Here is a 20,697-nt window from a genome sequence, read left to right on the forward strand (position 1 = left end):
AACTGGACCGCTTTGTGACTTGTGGAATCAACCACCTCCTCCTAAATGTGTCCAAAATGAGGGAGATGGTTGTAGACTTTGGGAGGACCAGGACTGAGCCGAACCCTATTTCCATCGGGGGGGAGGAGGTGGAGAGGGTGGACAGCTACAAATAAATACCTGGGCATTCACCTGGACAAAAAACTGGACTGGAAACATAATACTGAGGCTGTATACAAGAGGGGGCAGAGCAGACTACTTTTTGAGGAGGCTCAGATCCTTCAATGTGTGCTGCAAGATGTTCAAGATTCAAGATTCAAGATTTTTATTGTCACTCCATGGTACAAGTATCACGTGTGAAATTCTTGTGCTGTAGACTCTGTTTACAACATAGTAAAAATATAACAGGGCATATGAGTGCAAAAACAACAAGAGACACAACAAGCAATAAGGCAGTAGAGTGATAAGACAAGTCAGAGACAGTGGCATATCCACTGCACATAGGTGCACATGTCATGTGCATACTTTAGATGTGCTTAAACATTTTAAATTCGACGTATATGATGTACAGGTGCTAATAGCATATACCTAATTAAACATACAATTAAACATTAGACATACATAATGGTAGCAGCTACAGTACGGTACAGTACAGCTACTACACTATTTGTGTATGTTAAGGAGTCTCGTGGCCTGCGGGAGAAAACTGTTCCTCAAGCGATTTGTGCGTGCTTTTGGGACCCTGTATCTCCTCCCTGAGGGTAGCAGGGAGAACAGGCTGTTGTGGGGGTGGTTTGTGTCTTTGATGATCTTCAGGGACCTCCTGAGGCACCGCTGGTTATACAATTCATGCAGTTCTGGCAGCTCACATCCTGTTACGTGCTGGGCCGCACGTCTCACTCTTCGTAGCGCCCTGCGGTCCATGGTGGTACAGTTCCCGTACCAGGTGGTGAAGCAGCCAGTCAGCAGGCTTTCAATGGCGCCTCTGTAGAAGTCCCTAAGGATTTCTGGCCTTAGCCCAAATTTCTTCAGGCGCTTGAGTCCTTGTAGTCGCTGTTGGGCCTTTTTGACAACAGTGGCGGTGTGACCGGCCCATGTCAGGTCCTGGTGGATGTTGACTCCCAGGTACTTGAAGCTGTCCACCCTTTCCACCACTGTGCCGTTGATGGTGATTGGGGGGGGTGCGCCCCCCCCCTCCTGTAGTCTACAATGATGTTGCATATCTTCTACCATCTTCAAACTGAACAAACTGATAAAGAGAGCCGCTGTGCTGCCGCTGTGCTGGGGACCACCACTGGGGACCACTCTGGAGGCCGTGGAGATGGCTCTGAGCTGGGGACTACTCTGGAGCCCCTGGAGGAGCTGGCTCTGAGCTGGGGACTACTCTGGAGCCCCTGGAGTTGGCTCTGTGCTGGTGACTACTCTGGAGCCCCTGGAGGTGGCTCTGTGTTGGGGACTACTCTGGAGCCCCTGGAGGTGGCTCTGTGCTGGGGACTACTCTGGAGCCCCTCGAGGTAGCTCTGTGCTAAAGCAAAATTAATGTAACGAGTAGTGTAACAAATTACTTGCTCCAGGGAGCAATTAAGTTAAGTAAGACATTACTTTTTTTAAAGTAATGTGTAATATATTAACAAAGGTGGTTATCAGCTCTCTTCCGTAGGGAGATTATTATATCTTAAAATCTGTGATGGGACATCGGAGACGGGTAGGAGAGCGTTTTAACTGCTTGACCCCCCAATTTTCTTCGTGGAACGGCAGAACATTTTAGGGCTATGATGCCACATAACTGTTTGTACGAACACATCACAACGCTTCAGAAGTGTTTGTATGATGTTGATTTAATAAGCTATTTAAAATTGATCAAACACATCAGATTTATATGTAAAAAAAAAAAAAAAAAAAAAGTCCAGAGTCTCACCTGTCTGTCTCTGGAGAGTAACACTCACCTGTCTGTCTCTGGAGAGTAACACTCACCTGTCTGTCTCTGGAGAGTAACACTCCACTGAGTTCAGGGAGGACTTCCCGTCGTAGCCACCACACACGTAGATGTGCCCGTCAATCACAACTGTTCCCATGGCGCTGGAGAGGACACAACAAACACTATAAACTCTGCTTCCACCAGGAACAGGTCCATTTCATCAAGTATCAAGTCACCAAGTCTCAATGTAGATCGTCAAGTCCAAGTCATTAATGTCAAGGCTCATGTCTAAATGAAGAACATCAAGACAACTCGACAAGCCACTAGCCGCTTTCACACCGGCCTTGAAAACCGCAAAATGCACGGAAAATAGGATCCGCGTCTTTGATGTGAAAGTTGTGAACGCGGGTTGGTGGGTAATTGTTGTACGCCTTTCATTCCGCCAGTGGACCTAGTCACAGCGCCGGGTTACCCGGCAACCCGCCTCCACTTGAAAGCGTAGGAGCGGCAAGCCGGAACGGTGCGAATGGTCAGCTCATTCATAAAAAAAATTACAGGGGAAATCACCTCATGCAGCAAGAAAGGCATGAGTGAAAGTAAAAAAGTAGCCTATACAATCATGACTGCAGGGGCGCCAGGAGGAATGCTCCATGTCTGTAAGTAGGTTAGGCTTTATGCTCAAACGATGTTGACATTAGTAGGTAAAATTAACGGATATAATAATACTCTTCAGGCTCTATCTGAAGTAAAGTCTGGAGATGTGTGAATAGAAAGCAGAGGAACCGGCAGACCTAACAGGGAGATAGGGTGTGGAGATCTATTAGATCTAACAGGGAGACAGGGTGTGGAGGTCGAATAGATCTATTAGATCTAATAGAGGTCTGACCTGCGCTGGCTATTCATGCTGGAGACTCTGGTCCAGCTCTCCGTCTCTGGGTTGTACACCTCCACCGTGCTGAGCCGTGAGTGGCCGTCGTACCCACCGATGGCGTACAGCAGCCCGTTGACTACGGCCACGCCCACTCGGCTCCGGGCCGTCCTCATTGGCTGACAGCGCTCCCAGAAATTTCCGATGGGATCGAACACCTCGACCACGTTCAGAGAGTCACCTGGTGGAGAGACAGAGGAGCTGCATCAGGTTATTATTCAGATGAACACAAGAGTTCTGAACTAGAGGCGGACATTTTGGGGGGATTCCGGTGGGATTCCCACGGGATGGCAGTCATTTTCACTATTTATCCTGTGATTGGGACAGGACAGGACACGGCAGGAAAAAAGTCAATGGTAGCGGCGGGCAGAAGCAGGAATCATTACAACAAACCAGTTTTTATATAATATGCACATGCAGTTCTAGTATGAAGAAACACTTTCTGGAATCAGCTCCAGAAAGATGCAAACCTGGATCGCTTCAATCCTCTTGGTGGTTTTAAAAGTCTGCTGCAGCAGTGTTTAAAAACTGTTTGTAGCTGTTTTACTTGAAATATTTCACTGTGTAATTTAGGCGCTCAATTTCTAGGCCCGCCCTGCAGTTCGCATACGCAGCTCGCATTGCGGCCGAGCTGCGTGGCCGCATAGCGCCACATAGCTAGCGAGCCCACGCAGCGGGCGAGCCCACGCAGCGGGCGAGCCTAGGAATTGAACAAGCGAGATGCCGATTGCCTAATATGGCAAATTGCCTAGTAGGCGAATCTCCCAAAATGTTGGCGTGTTGCTTTAAGGTTAGGGTTAGGTGAAGCTGACCAGAGCTATTCAGTCCTCCCACGGCGTAGATGAGGCCTGTGATGGAGGTGCAGCAGCGCTGTCGGGTCTTGAAGGCGGGAAGGTGTGGCCGGCGCTCCGGCATCAGGTGGAAGTCCTTGGCCTCGTCCACCAGGTCTCTGTACAAAACATCCAAACATCTGGATCACATCGATGTGTCAAACATGCAGTGTATCTTGTCATTTTGAAGATATTTCATGTGTTGCTGAATCATGACCATGTCTAATCACGTTGATTAGCCACACTGTAAGTTCTTTGGCGCAAATCAGATGAGGTGCAACTATACAAATATATTAGAATGTTTTCAGAGGAATACCAACGGTTATACAGGTAGGAAAGATTCAAGATTCAAGATTTCTATTGTCACTCCGTTGTACAAGTACGCACGTGTGAACTTCTTATGCTGTGAGCTCGTTACAGACGAGGTGCAGCACGTGTGAACGTCTTATGCTGTGAGCTCGTTACAGACAAGGTGCAGCACGTGAACTTCTTATGCTGTGAGCTCGTTACAGACGAGGTGCAGCACGTGTGAACTTCTTATGCTGTGGGCTCGTTACAGACGAGGTGCAGCACGTGTGAACGTCTTATGCTGTGAGCTCGTTACAGACAAGGTGCAGCACGTGAACTTCTTATGCTGTGAGCTCGTTACAGACAAGGTGCAGCACGTGTGAACTTCTTATGCTGTGGGCTCGTTACAGACGAGGTGCAGCACGTGTGAACTTCTTATGCTGTGAGCTCGTTACAGACGAGGTGCAGCACGTGTGAACTTCTTATGCTGTGAGCTCGTTACAGACAAGGTGCAGCACGTGAACTTCTTATGCTGTGGGCTCGTTACAGACGAGGTGCAGCAGCACGTGTGAACTTCTTATGCTGTGAGCTCGTTACAGACAAGGTGCAGCAGCACGTGTGAACTTCTTATGCTGTGGGCTCGTTACAGACGAGGTGCAGCAGCACGTGTGAACTTCTTATGCTGTGAGCTCGTTACAGACGAGGTGCAGCAGCACGTGTGAACTTCTTATGCTGTGGGCTCGTTACAGACGAGGTGCAGCACGTGTGAACTTCTTATGCTGTGGGCTCGTTACAGACGAGGTGCAGCACGTGAACTTCTTATGCTGTGAGCTCGTTACAGACAAGGTGCAGCACGTGTGAACTTCTTATGCTGTGGGCTCGTTACAGACGAGGTGCAGCACGTGTGAACTTCTTATGCTGTGAGCTCGTTACAGACGAGGTGCAGCACGTGTGAACTTCTTATGCTGTGGGCTCGTTACAGACAAGGTGCAGCACGTGTGAACTTCTTATGCTGTGAGCTCGTTACAGACGAGGTGCAGCACGTGTGAACTTCTTATGCTGTGAGCTCGTTACAGACGAGGTGCAGCACGTGTGAACTTCTTATGCTGTGGGCTCGTTACAGACAAGGTGCAGCACGTGTGAACGTCTTATGCTGTGGGCTCGTTACAGACGAGGTGCAGCACGTGTGAACTTCTTATGCTGTGAGCTCGTTACAGACGAGGTGCAGCACGTGAACTTCTTATGCTGTGAGCTCGTTACAGACGAGGTGCAGCACGTGTGAACGTCTTATGCTGTGGGCTCGTTACAGACGAGGTGCAGCACGTGTGAACGTCTTATGCTGTGAGCTCGTTACAGACGAGGTGCAGCACGTGTGAACTTCTTATGCTGTGGGCTCGTTACAGACGAGGTGCAGCACGTGAACTTCTTATGCTGTGGGCTCGTTACAGACGAGGTGCAGCACGTGTGAACTTCTTATGCTGTGGGCTCGTTACAGACGAGGTGCAGCACGTGTGAACTTCTTATGCTGTGGGCTCGTTACAGACGAGGTGCAGCACGTGAACTTCTTATGCTGTGGGCTCGTTACAGACGAGGTGCAGCACGTGTGAACGTCTTATGCTGTGAGCTCGTTACAGACGAGGTGCAGCAGCACGTGTGAACTTCTTATGCTGTGGGCTCGTTACAGACGAGGTGCAGCACGTGTGAACTTCTTATGCTGTGGGCTCGTTACAGACGAGGTGCAGCACGTGTGAACGTCTTATGCTGTGAGCTCGTTACAGACGAGGTGCAGCACGTGTGAACTTCTTATGCTGTGGGCTCGTTACAGACGAGGTGCAGCACGTGAACTTCTTATGCTGTGGGCTCGTTACAGACAAGGTGCAGCACGTGTGAACTTCTTATGCTGTGAGCTCGTTACAGACGAGGTGCAGCACGTGTGAACTTCTTATGCTGTGAGCTCGTTACAGACGAGGTGCAGCACGTGTGAACTTCTTATGCTGTGGGCTCGTTACAGACAAGGTGCAGCACGTGTGAACGTCTTATGCTGTGGGCTCGTTACAGACGAGGTGCAGCACGTGTGAACTTCTTATGCTGTGAGCTCGTTACAGACGAGGTGCAGCACGTGAACTTCTTATGCTGTGAGCTCGTTACAGACGAGGTGCAGCACGTGTGAACGTCTTATGCTGTGGGCTCGTTACAGACGAGGTGCAGCACGTGTGAACGTCTTATGCTGTGAGCTCGTTACAGACGAGGTGCAGCACGTGTGAACTTCTTATGCTGTGGGCTCGTTACAGACGAGGTGCAGCACGTGAACTTCTTATGCTGTGGGCTCGTTACAGACGAGGTGCAGCACGTGTGAACTTCTTATGCTGTGGGCTCGTTACAGACGAGGTGCAGCACGTGAACTTCTTATGCTGTGGGCTCGTTACAGACGAGGTGCAGCACGTGTGAACGTCTTATGCTGTGAGCTCGTTACAGACGAGGTGCAGCAGCACGTGTGAACTTCTTATGCTGTGGGCTCGTTACAGACGAGGTGCAGCACGTGTGAACTTCTTATGCTGTGGGCTCGTTACAGACGAGGTGCAGCACGTGTGAACGTCTTATGCTGTGAGCTCGTTACAGACGAGGTGCAGCACGTGTGAACTTCTTATGCTGTGGGCTCGTTACAGACGAGGTGCAGCACGTGAACTTCTTATGCTGTGGGCTCGTTACAGACGAGGTGCAGCACGTGTGAACGTCTTATGCTGTGAGCTCGTTACAGACGAGGTGCAGCACGTGAACTTCTTATGCTGTGGGCTCGTTACAGACGAGGTGCAGCACGTGTGAACGTCTTATGCTGTGGGCTCGTTACAGACGAGGTGCAGCACGTGAGCTTCTTATGCTGTGGGCTCGTTACAGACGAGGTGCAGCACGTGTGAACGTCTTATGCTGTGAGCTCGTTACAGACGAGGTGCAGCAGCACGTGTGAACTTCTTATGCTGTGGGCTCGTTACAGACGAGGTGCAGCACGTGTGAACTTCTTATGCTGTGGGCTCGTTACAGACGAGGTGCAGCACGTGTGAACTTCTTATGCTGTGGGCTCGTTACAGACGAGGTGCAGCACGTGAACTTCTTATGCTGTGAGCTCGTTACAGATGAGGTGCAGCAGCACGTGTGAACTTCTTATGCTGTGGGCTCGTTACAGACGAGGTGCAGCACGTGTGAACGTCTTATGCTGTGAGCTCGTTACAGATGAGGTGCAGCAGCACGTGTGAACTTCTTATGCTGTGGGCTCGTTACAGACGAGGTGCAGCACGTGTGAACGTCTTATGCTGTGGGCTCGTTACAGACGAGGTGCAGCAGCACGTGTGAACTTCTTGTGCTGTGGGCTCGTTACAGACGAGGTGCAGCACGTGTGAACTTCTTGTGCTGTGGGCTCGTTACAGACAAGGTGCAGCACGTGTGAACTTCTTATGCTGTGGGCTCGTTACAGACAAGGTGCAGCAGCACGTGTGAACTTCTTGTGCTGTGGGCTCGTTACAGACAAGGTGCAGCACGTGTGAACATCTTATGCTGTGGGCTCGTTACAGACAAGGTGCAGCACGTGTGAACATCTTATGCGGTGGGCTCGTTACCGACAAGTGCAGGAGCACGTGTGAACTTCTTGTGCTGTGGGCTCGTTACAGACAAGGTGCAGCAGCACGTGTGAACTTCTTATGCTGTGGGCTCGTTACAGACAAGGTGCAGCACGTGTGAACATCTTATGCTGTGGGCTCGTTACAGACAAGTGCAGGAGCACGTGTGAACTTCTTGTGCTGTGGGCTCGTTACAGACAAGGTGCAGCACGTGTGAACGTCTTATGCTGTGAGCTCGTTACAGACAAGGTGCAGCACGTGTGAACATCTTATGCTGTGGGCTCGTTACAGACAAGTGCAGGAGCACGTGTGAACTTCTTATGCTGTGGGCTCGTTACAGACAAGGTGCAGCACGTGTGAACGTCTTATGCGGTGGGCTCGTTACAGACAAGGTGCAGCAGCACGTGTGAACTTCTTGTGCTGTGGGCTCGTTACAGACAAGGTGCAGCAGCACGTGTGAACTTCTTATGCTGTGAGCTCGTTACAGACAAGGTGCAGCAGCACGTGTGAACTTCTTGTGCTGTGGGCTCGTTACAGACAAGGTGCAGCAGCACGTGTGAACGTCTTATGCGGTGGGCTCGTTACAGACAAGTGCAGGAGCATGTGTGAACTTCTTATGCTGTGGGCTCGTTACACGCACACGCACACACACACACACACACACACGCACACACACACACCCACCCCGCCCCCCTCTGCTCCTCTCTGCTTTGACCAGACGAGTGAATGGGACGGGTCTTTATGGCGCTGTTTGAATGTGCATTTTGAACCGTAGTAGGCAAGTGGCCCATTGACTGCCATTGTTAGTGCTAAGCTAATAGCATTTGAGGGCTCTACCACAGCTTGGACTGCACACAGATGGAAAATAAAGCCATGTACGTTCTAGTTTTAATATAGACAATATGGCAAATGGCCTAAACTCCCAAAAAGTTGGCGTATCACTGGTGTCAGTTAATTGAAAGTAAAATGAACCAAAAACTGACATCCCTAGTGTGTGTGTGTGTGTGTGTGTGTTTGTGTGTGCGCAGTCACCTGCAGCGGTGGCAGCAGCGGACCAGCTCGTCCTGCTGGACATGGTCAGACAGGAACTGAGGTCGGCACAGCGGGAGGCGGATCTTAGCGAGCAGCTCGGGCAGCAGAGCCTCACGCCGTGCGCTGTCGTGCCGCACCCACGCCAACACTGCCTCGAACACCTACACATAGCCAAGGTTATTATAGTAAGTTTTTTAATTTAAAAAATAATCGTCAATATTTCATTTTACGTTTTCCGAACATAAAAAAAGCAAAATAAAAACAAGAACAGGAATAAAGAAGAGAGAAAGAAAAAAAATACATATATACATACATTCAAAGTGGTGCTACGAGTCCTGTAAAATGCTTGTCTGCTTACAATAAAAATAAAAATAAATACTGTGTCAATTATCATTTTTAGCCTCATCAAAATAAATCAGGAACGGGTCCCAGATAACTAAAAATGTCCTCAATTAATTGGTCCTGTGGAACCTGAGTCTCTCCATACGTATAATTGAGACCATGTCTGTCAGCCTCAGCTGAAAAGAAGATGGAGAGGAGGACTTCCATTCCTTCAGAATTAGTTTCTTGGCAACAGTCATCCCCTGTGTTAGAGATTGCTGCACAACCGTTGGGAGGAGCAAAGAGGACTCAGAGCAACCGAAGATGGTGAGTTCCGCCTCCAGCTGGAGGGTTATTTTGTAGGCCTTAGAGCAGAGGTTCTCAAATGTTTTTCAGCCAAGGACCCCTTACAAGATAGAAAATATACCGGGGACCCCCTCATTCTGATTTGTGATTTTGGGCTAAGCTTAATTGTTTCCACGGTAATGTGCTTGACTTTTAATTTGATAGGTTTGTTATTAGAATGTAATCCATGAACCATTTTAGATTTAAAGCATAAACTATTTTCGTTGAACTATGAAGATTTTGCAAAAAATATATATATATTTTTTTTTTATTACATTACATTTACGTCATTTAGCAGACACTTTTGTTTTATCCAAAGCGACTTACAATATCACAATTTGTCAACGGTACAGAAAACCACTATGCAACACAATGACAGCCAAGATATTTTGATAGACTAGCACCATGTAGGAAGTAGTTTGAGAAGGAATAAGTAACATGTAGCATTTTATTAAAAAAAAAAAAAAAAAAAAAATTTTTTTTTTTTTTACTTGAAAACTTTTCACGGACCCCCTGGCAAAGTGCCACGGACCCCTGGGGGTCCGCGGACCCCCATTTGAGAACCACTGCCTTAGAGTACCAGTCAAATATTTTAGCCCAGAATCCTGATAGTGAAGGGCAAAACCAAAAAGCATGGGACAGTGTGCCCTCCGACACCCGACACCTATCACATAGTGGTGAGACCGAAGGATATATCTTGTGTAACCTATGCTTGGAGTAATGAAGATGATGAGCAACTTTAAATTGGATCAGTTGATGTCTGCTATTAACTGAGCAGAGCTGGACCACACACAGACTCCTGTCCCATATGATTTCAGACAGATCCACACCAAGTTCCTCCTGCCACGCCTCTCTGATCCTCTCAGTGGGGACCTTAATGCAATTGTTGAACAAACACACAAACCTAGAAATAAGATGCCTGGAGTTGGAAGGGCTTAACAAAACCTAAAAAAAAGCATGTTCGCTTCCAGCTTCTTAAATGTGAATATTTCTGCTTTCTTTACTTCTCTATGACAGTAAACTGAATATCTCTGGGTTATCTGACTTCAGCGTGGTGTGAGAAGCTCTCTGACCTGCTCCTCTGACTTCAGCGTGGTGTGAGAAGCTCTCTGACCTGCTCCTGACTTTAGCGTGGTGTGAGCAGCTCTCTGACCTGCTCCTCTGACTTCAGCGTGGTGTGAGCAGCTCTCTGACTAGGGCTGTGCGATTTTGCCTAAAACTAAAATTGACGATTTTTTCTCTCAAAACTCGATTTTTTCGATTTCGATTTCGATTTATTATACTATTATACTTCTCTAAACATTTGTTGCCCTGCAGAGCTCTTTTCCCCCCTTTTTTCCATAATTGACAATTTACGCTTTTACTCTGAAGGCAGGTTTTAGCTTGCCGCTGCTATGCTTAACTTCCTGGCTGTTGCTTGCTAACTTGACACTGGTGGATTTGCGTGTTCCTCCGAGTCCGTGAGATAATTATATTAGTGTCTAAGCGACCACCCGTGCTCGGAGTTATATCTGTACTAGAATAACACAAAGTCACAACAGGAATGCGTGGAACTGCGATAGCAGTTAGGGGGAAATTCAGACACACTGGGACAGGTGAGTCAGCTGAGGCTGACAGCTGCCATGAATACAGCCAATCTATCAGTACTCGGTGGCCTCACGTGTTGTTTTGTTATTATGTGAACTGTAAAGGCAACGTTTCATCGTCCGGTGATAACGTCTGTGTTCGTGTGCGCGCGTGTGTGTGTTGTGGCAATCGTTATCTTGTAGGCTACAGCCCGCAGTGCAACAAGCTGCGCTCAGTGCTCACTCTGTGCTTTTTGGTGGAGGTGTTGAAATAAGTCCATTGCGCTGCTGTCTTTAGTAGCCAGTATCACAGCCTCTAGACTTTACAGCGGGGAGAATGGACAAGTAGCAGCATGCGTACATGAGAGAGAGCCGCCCCGCGTAATGTAATTACCCTAGTTAAAGTGAAAATTAAATTAAAATTTTTAATTTTTAATAATAAAAAAAAAAAAAACGATTTTACGATTTTCATTTTTTTAACATCGTCCTAACTAATTAATTTGATTACGATTCAAAATCGATTAATCGCACAGCCCTATCTCTGACCTGCTCCTCTGACTTCAGCGTGGTGTGAGAAGCTCTCTGACCTGCTCCTCTGACTTCAGCGTGGTGTGAGCAGCTCTCTGACCTGCTCCTCTGACTTCAGCGTGGTGTGAGCAGCTCTCTGACCTGCTCCTCTGACTTCAGCGTGGTGTGAGAAGCTCTCTGACCTGCTCCTCTGCCTGGACATTGAGCTCGTCACAGCCGACCAGCTCCAGCAGCTCCTCGGCTCTCAGGCTCAGGAACTCTTCTGACTGACACACCTCCACGAAGTGCTGGTGCAGGAAGCTGTTAGCCGCGTCGTACAGCACGGTGCACATCATCGTCTCCGCAAACGCACGCACGCCTAGCACGTTCTTAGGATGCAACCTGCAGGGGGCAGCACAGCACACAGTCGGTTCATTACTACAACAAGTTCACTAGTTTAATTTTAATGTATAAATCCATCTTAGGCAAGTTACCCCACTACATCTGTTCCAAGTTTATGGAGCAGTGGCGTCATTAGTTGTGCAAATTGGTTGTGCAATAGTCAATTTTGGTGAGTTGTTTCTATGCAATTCAGTTATATGACATGTAAGTAGTAAACAATTTGTTTTATTCCAGTGAATGATATACTGTACATGTAGTGTTACATTTTTTATTACATTTTTTTGTGATAAGCACAGCTGCACAGGACCTCACAGGCTGTGCATAAAAACGAATGCTGTAAATTGTACAAAGAACTTATAACTTCTAAAAAATGAATGTTTAGCCTACATTAGGAATTGACCACAAAGCAGTTACATTATTGTAACTGCCTACTTGTTGTTAAACATGACCAACACACTACAGTAGTAAAAGCAATAGGCTATTCACCACGCCCACTTTTTCTCTCTTCCGCGTTCGACGCAACGTATTTGTTCTTCCGGTTCAACGCTAGTTGGCGGCCATTTTCAAAATAAAACGTCAGTATGAATGAAGTTTGGCAACATTCAGAATTAAGCTACACTGCGGCCAACTTCAGTTACATGTTCATAACGTTACTGCTGCGAGGAGCCGATGGCTGTACCCGGTCGGCATTTAACGTTACAAAAGCACTTCGACAGTGTTTTCTCACTGCCAGTAGCCTACAGTAGGGTTTGACAGATAGCTAGTCCGACCGGTGTCAGCACACTCAGCGCTCCCGGTCCTCGCTGCTCGTTAAGGATTTCCAATAGGCGTTATTCTGATAAACTGGTCACATATATGTTATGTTCTCACCCGACAAATATTAAAACTTTAAAACAGTTTGTTTTTTTGAGCTTGAAAACAGCTTTTTGGCAAGTCTAAATGACTGCGGTAGGCGTACTCTACTTCCGTGTTTAAAACCGGAAAGATGATTCCGAAATGACGTCATGCCGAAGCGTCCTTGTATGGGCAAAGAATAAGGTGAATAGCCTATGGTGTGAGGAAGTGTAACCTCTGTACAGTGGTATGTTTTACAAACACACACTATGGAAATGATCCCTGTCAGAATCCTTGTTGTTGAGGGTTTGTTTATTTCCATAAAGTGAGTTTAAATACAGCATGCTAAATAACCTACATTAGCTCATTGAGTGCTAGCCACTTTTGGAGAACGGACGCTCCCAGTGCCAGAGTTTCAGAGCGTTTTCAGTGATTTCTCGAGGCCCACAGAATATTGTGTGATATTACTATGTAAACACTGAACACGCACAAAGAACGATGAGACTCTCTTCTATCACCTGCAAAAAAAAAGTTTATTGATCCCATTTTCCGTTCTTTAGTTATGAGCCGGAGAAGATAGCTTGATTTAACCAAAAACAGACATTTTTTTCTAGAAGCTGAGATAATGAGCCTTTTGTGAAATTAAACATTTCAAGCACATCACTGACTCTGAAGCTAATATTTTCTAATGTAGTCACACCTCAAAAATAATTTCCTTCAATAAAACAGTGAAGGCCAGGGAATTTTGTTTGGCAGAATAATATTTTTTAGCTGCAACCAGCAGCGCTGGCCCCTGCGTGCGCTGCTGGTTGCAGCTTCTTGCTGGTCTTGATTTGCTGCTGGTGGGCATCGGATATTCTGGCTTGCGTTTGCCAATCCTGTCCTGCTGTCTGGGTCTGTTGTGTGCTGCTCTGCCTTGGCACTCTACGTTACTAAACCAATTGACGAACATTGAGTGCCATGGACGAGTCCATGGCACTCAATGAGTTAGCATGAACAACATTGATATTGAGAAAAATCCTTATGATTATCATTCTGTTGATTTCAACCATATCACCCAGTCCAATTTTTGGTAGTACGGCATGCTATAGCCCTTCTGGACAAAAATGCCTCTGCTGATCTGGGGAGTTGTAGACTAGCACATGCTTCCTCCGATACATGCGCTTTCTCCGATACATGTGCAGCTGCTTCTTTTCACCTGGCAGCAAGGAGTTTCACCGGCAGGACATAGCTCATAGTTACGTTATTTTTATTTGAATGTAGGCATTACAGGTGGTATTTATGTAAAATATGGAATAGATATACATTTGACGTTTCTACACTTCACTGTGGGTGTGTGATACACCTGTGATGAACCGATAGAGTACCGCAGGGATGACATATTTTTGTAGGCTTACAAAAATATGTAAGCCTCCCTGCACTTGCTGGTTCTTACGTGTAAAAGTCAATAGGATTTTTGCATGGGATTCCGGTTAATGGATGACAAAAGTTCATGAAACAGCGAACTTTGTGTTCACCAAGATACTGTAATCTTCACAAATGAGAACCACGTTTATGACTTTTGAAGCATTTTCTGAAAACCGCATAAAAAATGCTTTTCTGCTTCAAAAGGCATAAAAGTGGTTCTCATTATCTTGCTGAACACAAACTTTGCTGTTTCATAAACAAAACCTTATTTAAAGCATTAACCAAAATCCCCATACAAAAATCCCATTGACTTTTACATGTAAGAGCCGGAAGTGCTGACATCCAGGTGTTCCTCAGTGGACGCTCAGCTCAACGTGTTTCCTGTCATCCTCTGAGCTGTGCAGTCAGGTGCAGTTGGTGGAGAGACACCTCACTCCTAAAGTCCCGTGGCTCACGCAGTCGTGCAGGTGGAGCAAGTCGGACAACTTTTTCTAACCATCATGCAACGGGCCAAGCAAGTCGCTGGTCGAAACCCGAGCGAATTGAACAATTACCGCCCTATTTCTAGGTTAACGTTTTGGAATGTACATGGTACAACTAAGTTTATAATTACCGGGTAAATACCTGGTAGTTACCAGGAAAATGCCTGGTAATTACCGGACTGTAAAAGGAAGGGTTACCTTTTTATTTATTTAAAAAGCTTTAACTGGAAAGCTTCCTCTGTATCTGTCCTCAATTCTCTATAGGCATAATACAAGTTATCAAACGCATTCAAGGTCTCATATCAGATTGTCTACTTCACATGTGAGGTTTGAACAGGGAAAGACTGCCTTCTCATTCTATGCCCCCGACAAATGGAATAGGCTCCAGGACATGTGTTTTGCTCTTGAAAATGAGAGCTCGCTCTCAATTTAGGGCCCCTGTGTAAATAAAGGCGAAATAAAAAAAGACATAAAAAAAAAGTGCACAGAACTTGCTCATCTCAAAAGAGCGTCTGGACTTACCTCTCCTGCAGGAAGGAGCAACAGGCGTCCTTGACGTTCTGTAGCTGGAGGAAGGACGAACCGATGAGCAGCGCCTGGACGTTCTGCTGGTCAATTGCTACGTGGCCGTTATACGCAAAGTTTATCAGAGCTTCCAGAGCGCTAGACAGGCACACAGACAGACAGACAGACAGAGAGACAGACAGACAGAGAGACCGATGAGAGACAGTCAGACAGGTGATAATTCTGTGTTGAGGTTCAAGTCATGTCATAAAAGACAATATAAAACAATGAAGAATACATTTTTCAGTCCCAGGCTTTTTAACCATTTCACCTTCATTTCTCCAGAAAGCCTTCAGAGAAACAAGTGACTGTACTGGTTTCTGCTGGGACCAGTCTCTCACTGTGCTGGGATGGGTCTCCAGCGTTGCTGATGGTAGCATTAAGGCAGTGATAACACAGCGACAGGCTGATGGTAGCATTAAGACAGGCTGATGGTAGCATTAAGACAGGCTGATGGTAGCATTAAGACAGGCTTATGGTAGCATTAAGACAGGCTGATGGTAGCATTAAGACAGGCTGATGGTAGCATTAAGACAGGCTGATGGTAGCATTAAGACAGGCTGATGGTAGCATTAAGACAGGCTGATGGTAGCATTAAGACAGGCTGATGGTAGCATTAAGACAGGCTGATGGTAGCATTAAGACAGGCTGATGGTAGCATTAAGACAGGCTGATGGTAGCATTAAGACAGGCTGATGGTAGCATTAAGACAGGCTGATGGTAGCATTAAGACAGGCTGATGGTAGCATTAAGACAGGCTGATGGTAGCATTAAGACAGGCTGATGGTAGCATTAAGACAGGCTGATGGTACTGTAGCATTAAGGCAGCGACACAATCAAGGACGGAATAGTGGAATTGAGAATTTAAAGAAGCTATGACAAAAGTAGGCCCCCAGGCTTACATTATAGAGCTCAACAGACCTCCCACCTTTTTGCAGCTCCGGTTCGATAAGATAATTCGCCCATTCATTTTCTCCATAGATGTCTCAAATAATTCTTATATAAAGAGTTTTAAGCCTGAAACCATGACCCTGAGTGACCATAAAACATTTCACTTGGAGCAAAAACAAAAAATAAAACTGGAAAGTACTTTTTTTTTTCTTGTCTTGTATTTTTCTTGTCTTTCTTTTGAGATGAGAGATGAAATAAACTTGATTGTCCTCGGGGAAATTTGTCTTGGGCAAAAAGTGCATACAGCCACACACACACACACACACACACACACACACACACACACACACACACACACACACACACACACACACACACACACACACACACACACACACACACACACAGCCACACCCCAACATACAAACAACGACATCAACAAGCCAGGAACAAAGTGACACAGAGACACTACAGCTAACCTAACCCTAACCCTGCGTCAAAGTCACAGAGATGAGAGCACTCTAAAGGTGCGTTCACACCGAGCTATTAAAGTTTTTCGCTGGCATCGAGTTTACATACAAAGTCAATGCAAACGAGCGATTGAGCGTATATTCGCCCGGGAGAAAAATCGCTGGGCGTCCGAGCGACAGAGACAGAGCGATAGAGCGAGAATTCGCTCGTCGCCCGAGATGAAATATCCCAACTCGAGTGAAATTTCGCTGGCATCAGTCGCTCGCTGTTCAACGCTGATTGGCTGCCGTGTCAGAGTGAGTCAAGGATCACACTGGCTTGGAACAAACCGCGGGTTTATTGTGTGGCAACAAACCGCATTGACAGCTGATTGACAGGCTGACAGCTGACATGAAGTGAAGTCTGTACTACCGGTATAGAGCTCGCGCTAGGAGCACGCTGATAGGCTTAGCTTGTAAACAACTACGGTGGCTCGTAGTGGACAAACATCATGACATTGCGTAACGTTATAGCCCCCAGATGTCCGTCAATTATTGTGCCTTTTGACGAGTGATTTAAACACAGCGACAGAGCGATTCCAAAGGGTTGAATCAAGCGACAGAGAGAAAAATAAATATATCGGTGTGAACACAGCTTTAGACATAATAATTGCAAAAGCCCCATTGCACTATTTGTTGAACTCATAGACATTTCCGAAGATACAAAAAATAAGCCAAGATGCAAAAGTGTACTGTACATACGGTATAAGAAGATTGCATACATTGTTAGCTCATGAGGTAGAATAGTAAAAGAGAAAGCCACGACCATACTTCTAAGAGGTAGAATATAAAATAATAAAATAATTAATAATAATAATAATAATAAAATCAAATAAAAGAGCATAACAAGAGCTTGAAGCTGCAATACTTCCTTTCGTAGAGGACGGTAGGGTGCAAATGAGGTTGGGAGGAAGGAGAGCTTATATCAGTTGCTCTTGCATCGACTAGCTCTGTAACGTCTGCCAGAAGGCAACAAATCATATTCAGACTAGAACGACCGCACCGCGAATATATGCCTCTGCCAACAAGTGAGCAGTCGACAAACATGTCTGTCCAGACTTTGACGTTGGAGCCAAATTCCGTCAAGGTGTTACTGAGATATGCCGTTACCGAGCTTGAAAATGGTGTTCATGAGGTCACAGTGACCTTGACCTTTGACCACCAAAATTTAATCAGTTCATCCTTGAGTCCAAGTGGACGTTTGAGGCAAATTAGATGAAATTCTGTCAAGCCGTTCCTGAGATATCACGTTAATGAGCATGAAACGAGCGGTCGTGAGGTCACAGTAACCTTGAACTTTGACCATCAAAATCTAATCAGTTCATCCTTGAGTTCAAGTGGAAGTTTGAATTAAATTTGAAGAAATTCCGTCAAGGCATTCTTTAGATATCGCGTTAATGAGCTTGAAAATGACATTCGTGAGGTCACAGTGACCGTAACCTTTGTCCTTTGACCACCAAAATCTAATCAGTTCATCCTTGAGTCCAAGTGGACGTTTGAGCCAAATTGGAAGAAATTCCATCAAGGCGTTCCTGAGATATGGTGTTAACGAACTTGGGAATGGCGTTCGTGAGGTCACAGTGACCTTGAACTTTGACCTTTGACCACCAAAATCTAATCAGTCACCCAAAGTCTATAAATCCCCCCTATCTGAAGAACATAAGGGGGGAATTCCACCACAGTTTGCAAAATAAATTTTAGGCCCTGGTAAATACTGTCCATCATCAACCAACGTTAGCAACAGTCTCCCAGATGCAGACATGCAGCCTTGGTGAAACGATTTCAGTAAGTGTATCAGTACATTTTTAGCACATTTCAACAACACCGTTATAATACTGATAACCATGATAGTTTTGGTCACTATCATGATGTGAAATGTTCACATGGTTTCAACTGTCTGTGTGTGTGTGGTGTGTGTGTGTGTGTGTGTGTGTGTGTGTGTGTGTGTGTGTGTGTGTGTGTGTGTACCTGGGGTCCATGCCCTGCATGACGATCTCGTCCTGTTTGCACTCCACCATGTCGTTGGTGAACATGGCATGGAAGTACGGGATGGAGGCGGCCAGGACAATACGGTGAGCGCTGAACTTATGATCTGCCACCTGAAACACAAACACACACACACACACACACACACACACACACACACACACACACACACACACACACCTTAAACATCAAATTCAAGGATTTTTCAAGGACTTTCCAGGGAGAATTCCTTCAATTTCTATTCTTGCACAAAATAATATAAATTCAAGCACTTTCAATGACCCTATTTACAAAAAACACTTTCAAGCCCTTAGGCTACAACTCAAATCCACAAGCTTGAGAGGATTTGAAGGACCCGTGGGAACAGTTCACAGTCTGTGAATTGTCTGTGATGTCAGTTAACCTCACAGTTATTAGTAAATATATTGATAAGGCCAATAGCAATTTACATGGCATCCTGTATAGTATATACAGTGTGTAGGTCCGGTCCTACACACTGACCTACAGTATGTAGGACCTACACACTGACCTACACACTGTAACTGCTCTCTTCATGTTTCTCTCTTTTCTACCAAATCTCTCATTGGATTTATTTTCCATTCCCTCATAATGCTGTGCTTCATATCTTCACACTTTTTTTTTCTACTTCTGTAATTCATGTTCTTGTGTTGTTGTTGTTGGTTGTGTTGAGTTTAATAACCTCCATTTTGCTATAATTCTAATTTAGATTCTACTTTTCCATTTCTATTTTGCTGCTGCCATGTTCCCCACAACACCAATAACATCTAATCCAATAAACGTAATCTAATCTAATCTAATTACAAACTGTATTCAGGAGGCCCAATATTCACATAAAAGAATGTCATTCTATAAGCAAATAACACGTTAAAACCATTGAAACCATTAGAACAATTATGAATTAAAGAGATAGTTTGGTTTGTTTGAAGTGGGGTCCTATGAGGTACTTGCATGCAGTCAGTGGACTACATGCAGTCAGTGGACTACATGCAGTCAGTGGACTACATGCAGTCAGTGGACTACATGCAGTAGAATGCAGGGGGCGCAGTCCCAGTTTGGAGAAATGGAGAGCGGCTGTGTAGAGCTGTCTGCTGAATGTGAAGGAGGCCATGAGCAAAAACATAAAAAATAAAAAAATAAAATGCTTCCATACTGCTCTCACCTGGCATAATCCACATCTCCACAAGCCCTGAGATGCCAAGTTGATTTAAAAAGACGTCATTTACATCCTGTCAAATCTTCACTGTAGTGGCAGTAGCTACGATAAGTGGGGCTGCTGCACCCCCTGGCTACATTGAAGATTTCAGCTAAAAACAGGGTGTAAATGATGCCTTTTTTGTCAACTTGGCATCTCAGGGCTTGTGGACACTTGGATTATGCCAGGTGAAAGGTATAGAAGCATTTCATGTATTTTTTCTGTTGTTTTCTACCTTCTTGCTCATGGCCTCCTTCACACTCAGCAGACAGCTCTACTTGCCTGACGCGGCTGGTCTCCTTTTCTACAAACTGGGACCACGGCGGCTGCATTCTACTACACTGACTGTCAGCAAGTACCTCATACAAGCCCACTTCAAACAAAGCGAACTATCCCTTTAAGAATGTTTCAAAGATAAAAGACCCCCCTCCAGCTGAGGGAGCACAAAGAGGATTAACATGCAGAACCTGGAACTGCTGCAACAGCAACTAGGGATGCATGATATGGTTTTATAGCCGATACGATAACTGATAATTACAACAAATATTACAACTCCAATTTAAATGGCTGTTATTCATAAATCATAATGTTGTAAATAAAATAGTCCCTTCTGGCTCCCTGCACATTATAGAGCCAACACAGTTGCTGTGCAGCGTAACGTCAATTACAGCAGCTAGCAACACAGGCTATCTCGAGTTGAGCTAGTTGTAAAACAATTGTCTCAACAACTGAGCAACGTTAATACGTTCATCAGATGTCATTGGGAAACATATAGGATGATAATAATGATTGGAGTTCATTGTATCTACTGATGCTATTTACAGGAAAGACTTCATTCCCCTCCATTTCTGATCCCTCTTTCAAGGTATGGGAAAATGCAGGTATTGTGACCATTTCAGATCTGTACATTGACGGTATATTTGCCTCATTTCAACAACTTACCGATAAAATAGGATTGCCTAGACAAGACTTCTTCAGGTATTTGCAGATAAGGGATTTTGTCCCCGACATTGGCTCACTCCACAATAGGGATGGGTATCGTTAAGGAATTAACAATACTACTCTTATGGGTGCTGCTTATCGAT

General features: G+C 45.6%; 1 protein-coding gene across 1 annotated transcript in view; it reads right to left on the reverse strand.

The window, feature by feature from the left end:
- klhl18 (kelch-like family member 18) overlaps positions 1 to 20,697 on the reverse strand; it is a 32,232-nt gene that overhangs the window by 5,439 nt on the left and 6,096 nt on the right. The window contains exons 2-8 of the mRNA XM_083659282.1: positions 18,382 to 18,512; positions 14,972 to 15,112; positions 11,528 to 11,726; positions 8,587 to 8,747; positions 3,638 to 3,774; positions 2,784 to 3,006; positions 1,954 to 2,058 (exon numbers count right to left, since the gene is read on the reverse strand). Of these exons, the coding sequence (XP_083515408.1) occupies positions 1,954 to 2,058; positions 2,784 to 3,006; positions 3,638 to 3,774; positions 8,587 to 8,747; positions 11,528 to 11,726; positions 14,972 to 15,112; positions 18,382 to 18,512 (1,097 nt within the window). The remainder of the gene's footprint in view (positions 1 to 1,953; positions 2,059 to 2,783; positions 3,007 to 3,637; positions 3,775 to 8,586; positions 8,748 to 11,527; positions 11,727 to 14,971; positions 15,113 to 18,381; positions 18,513 to 20,697) is intronic.

This window comes from Poromitra crassiceps (assembly GCF_964638095.1).
Source record: "Poromitra crassiceps genome assembly, chromosome: 23".
Taxonomy (NCBI): domain Eukaryota; kingdom Metazoa; phylum Chordata; class Actinopteri; order Beryciformes; family Melamphaidae; genus Poromitra; species Poromitra crassiceps.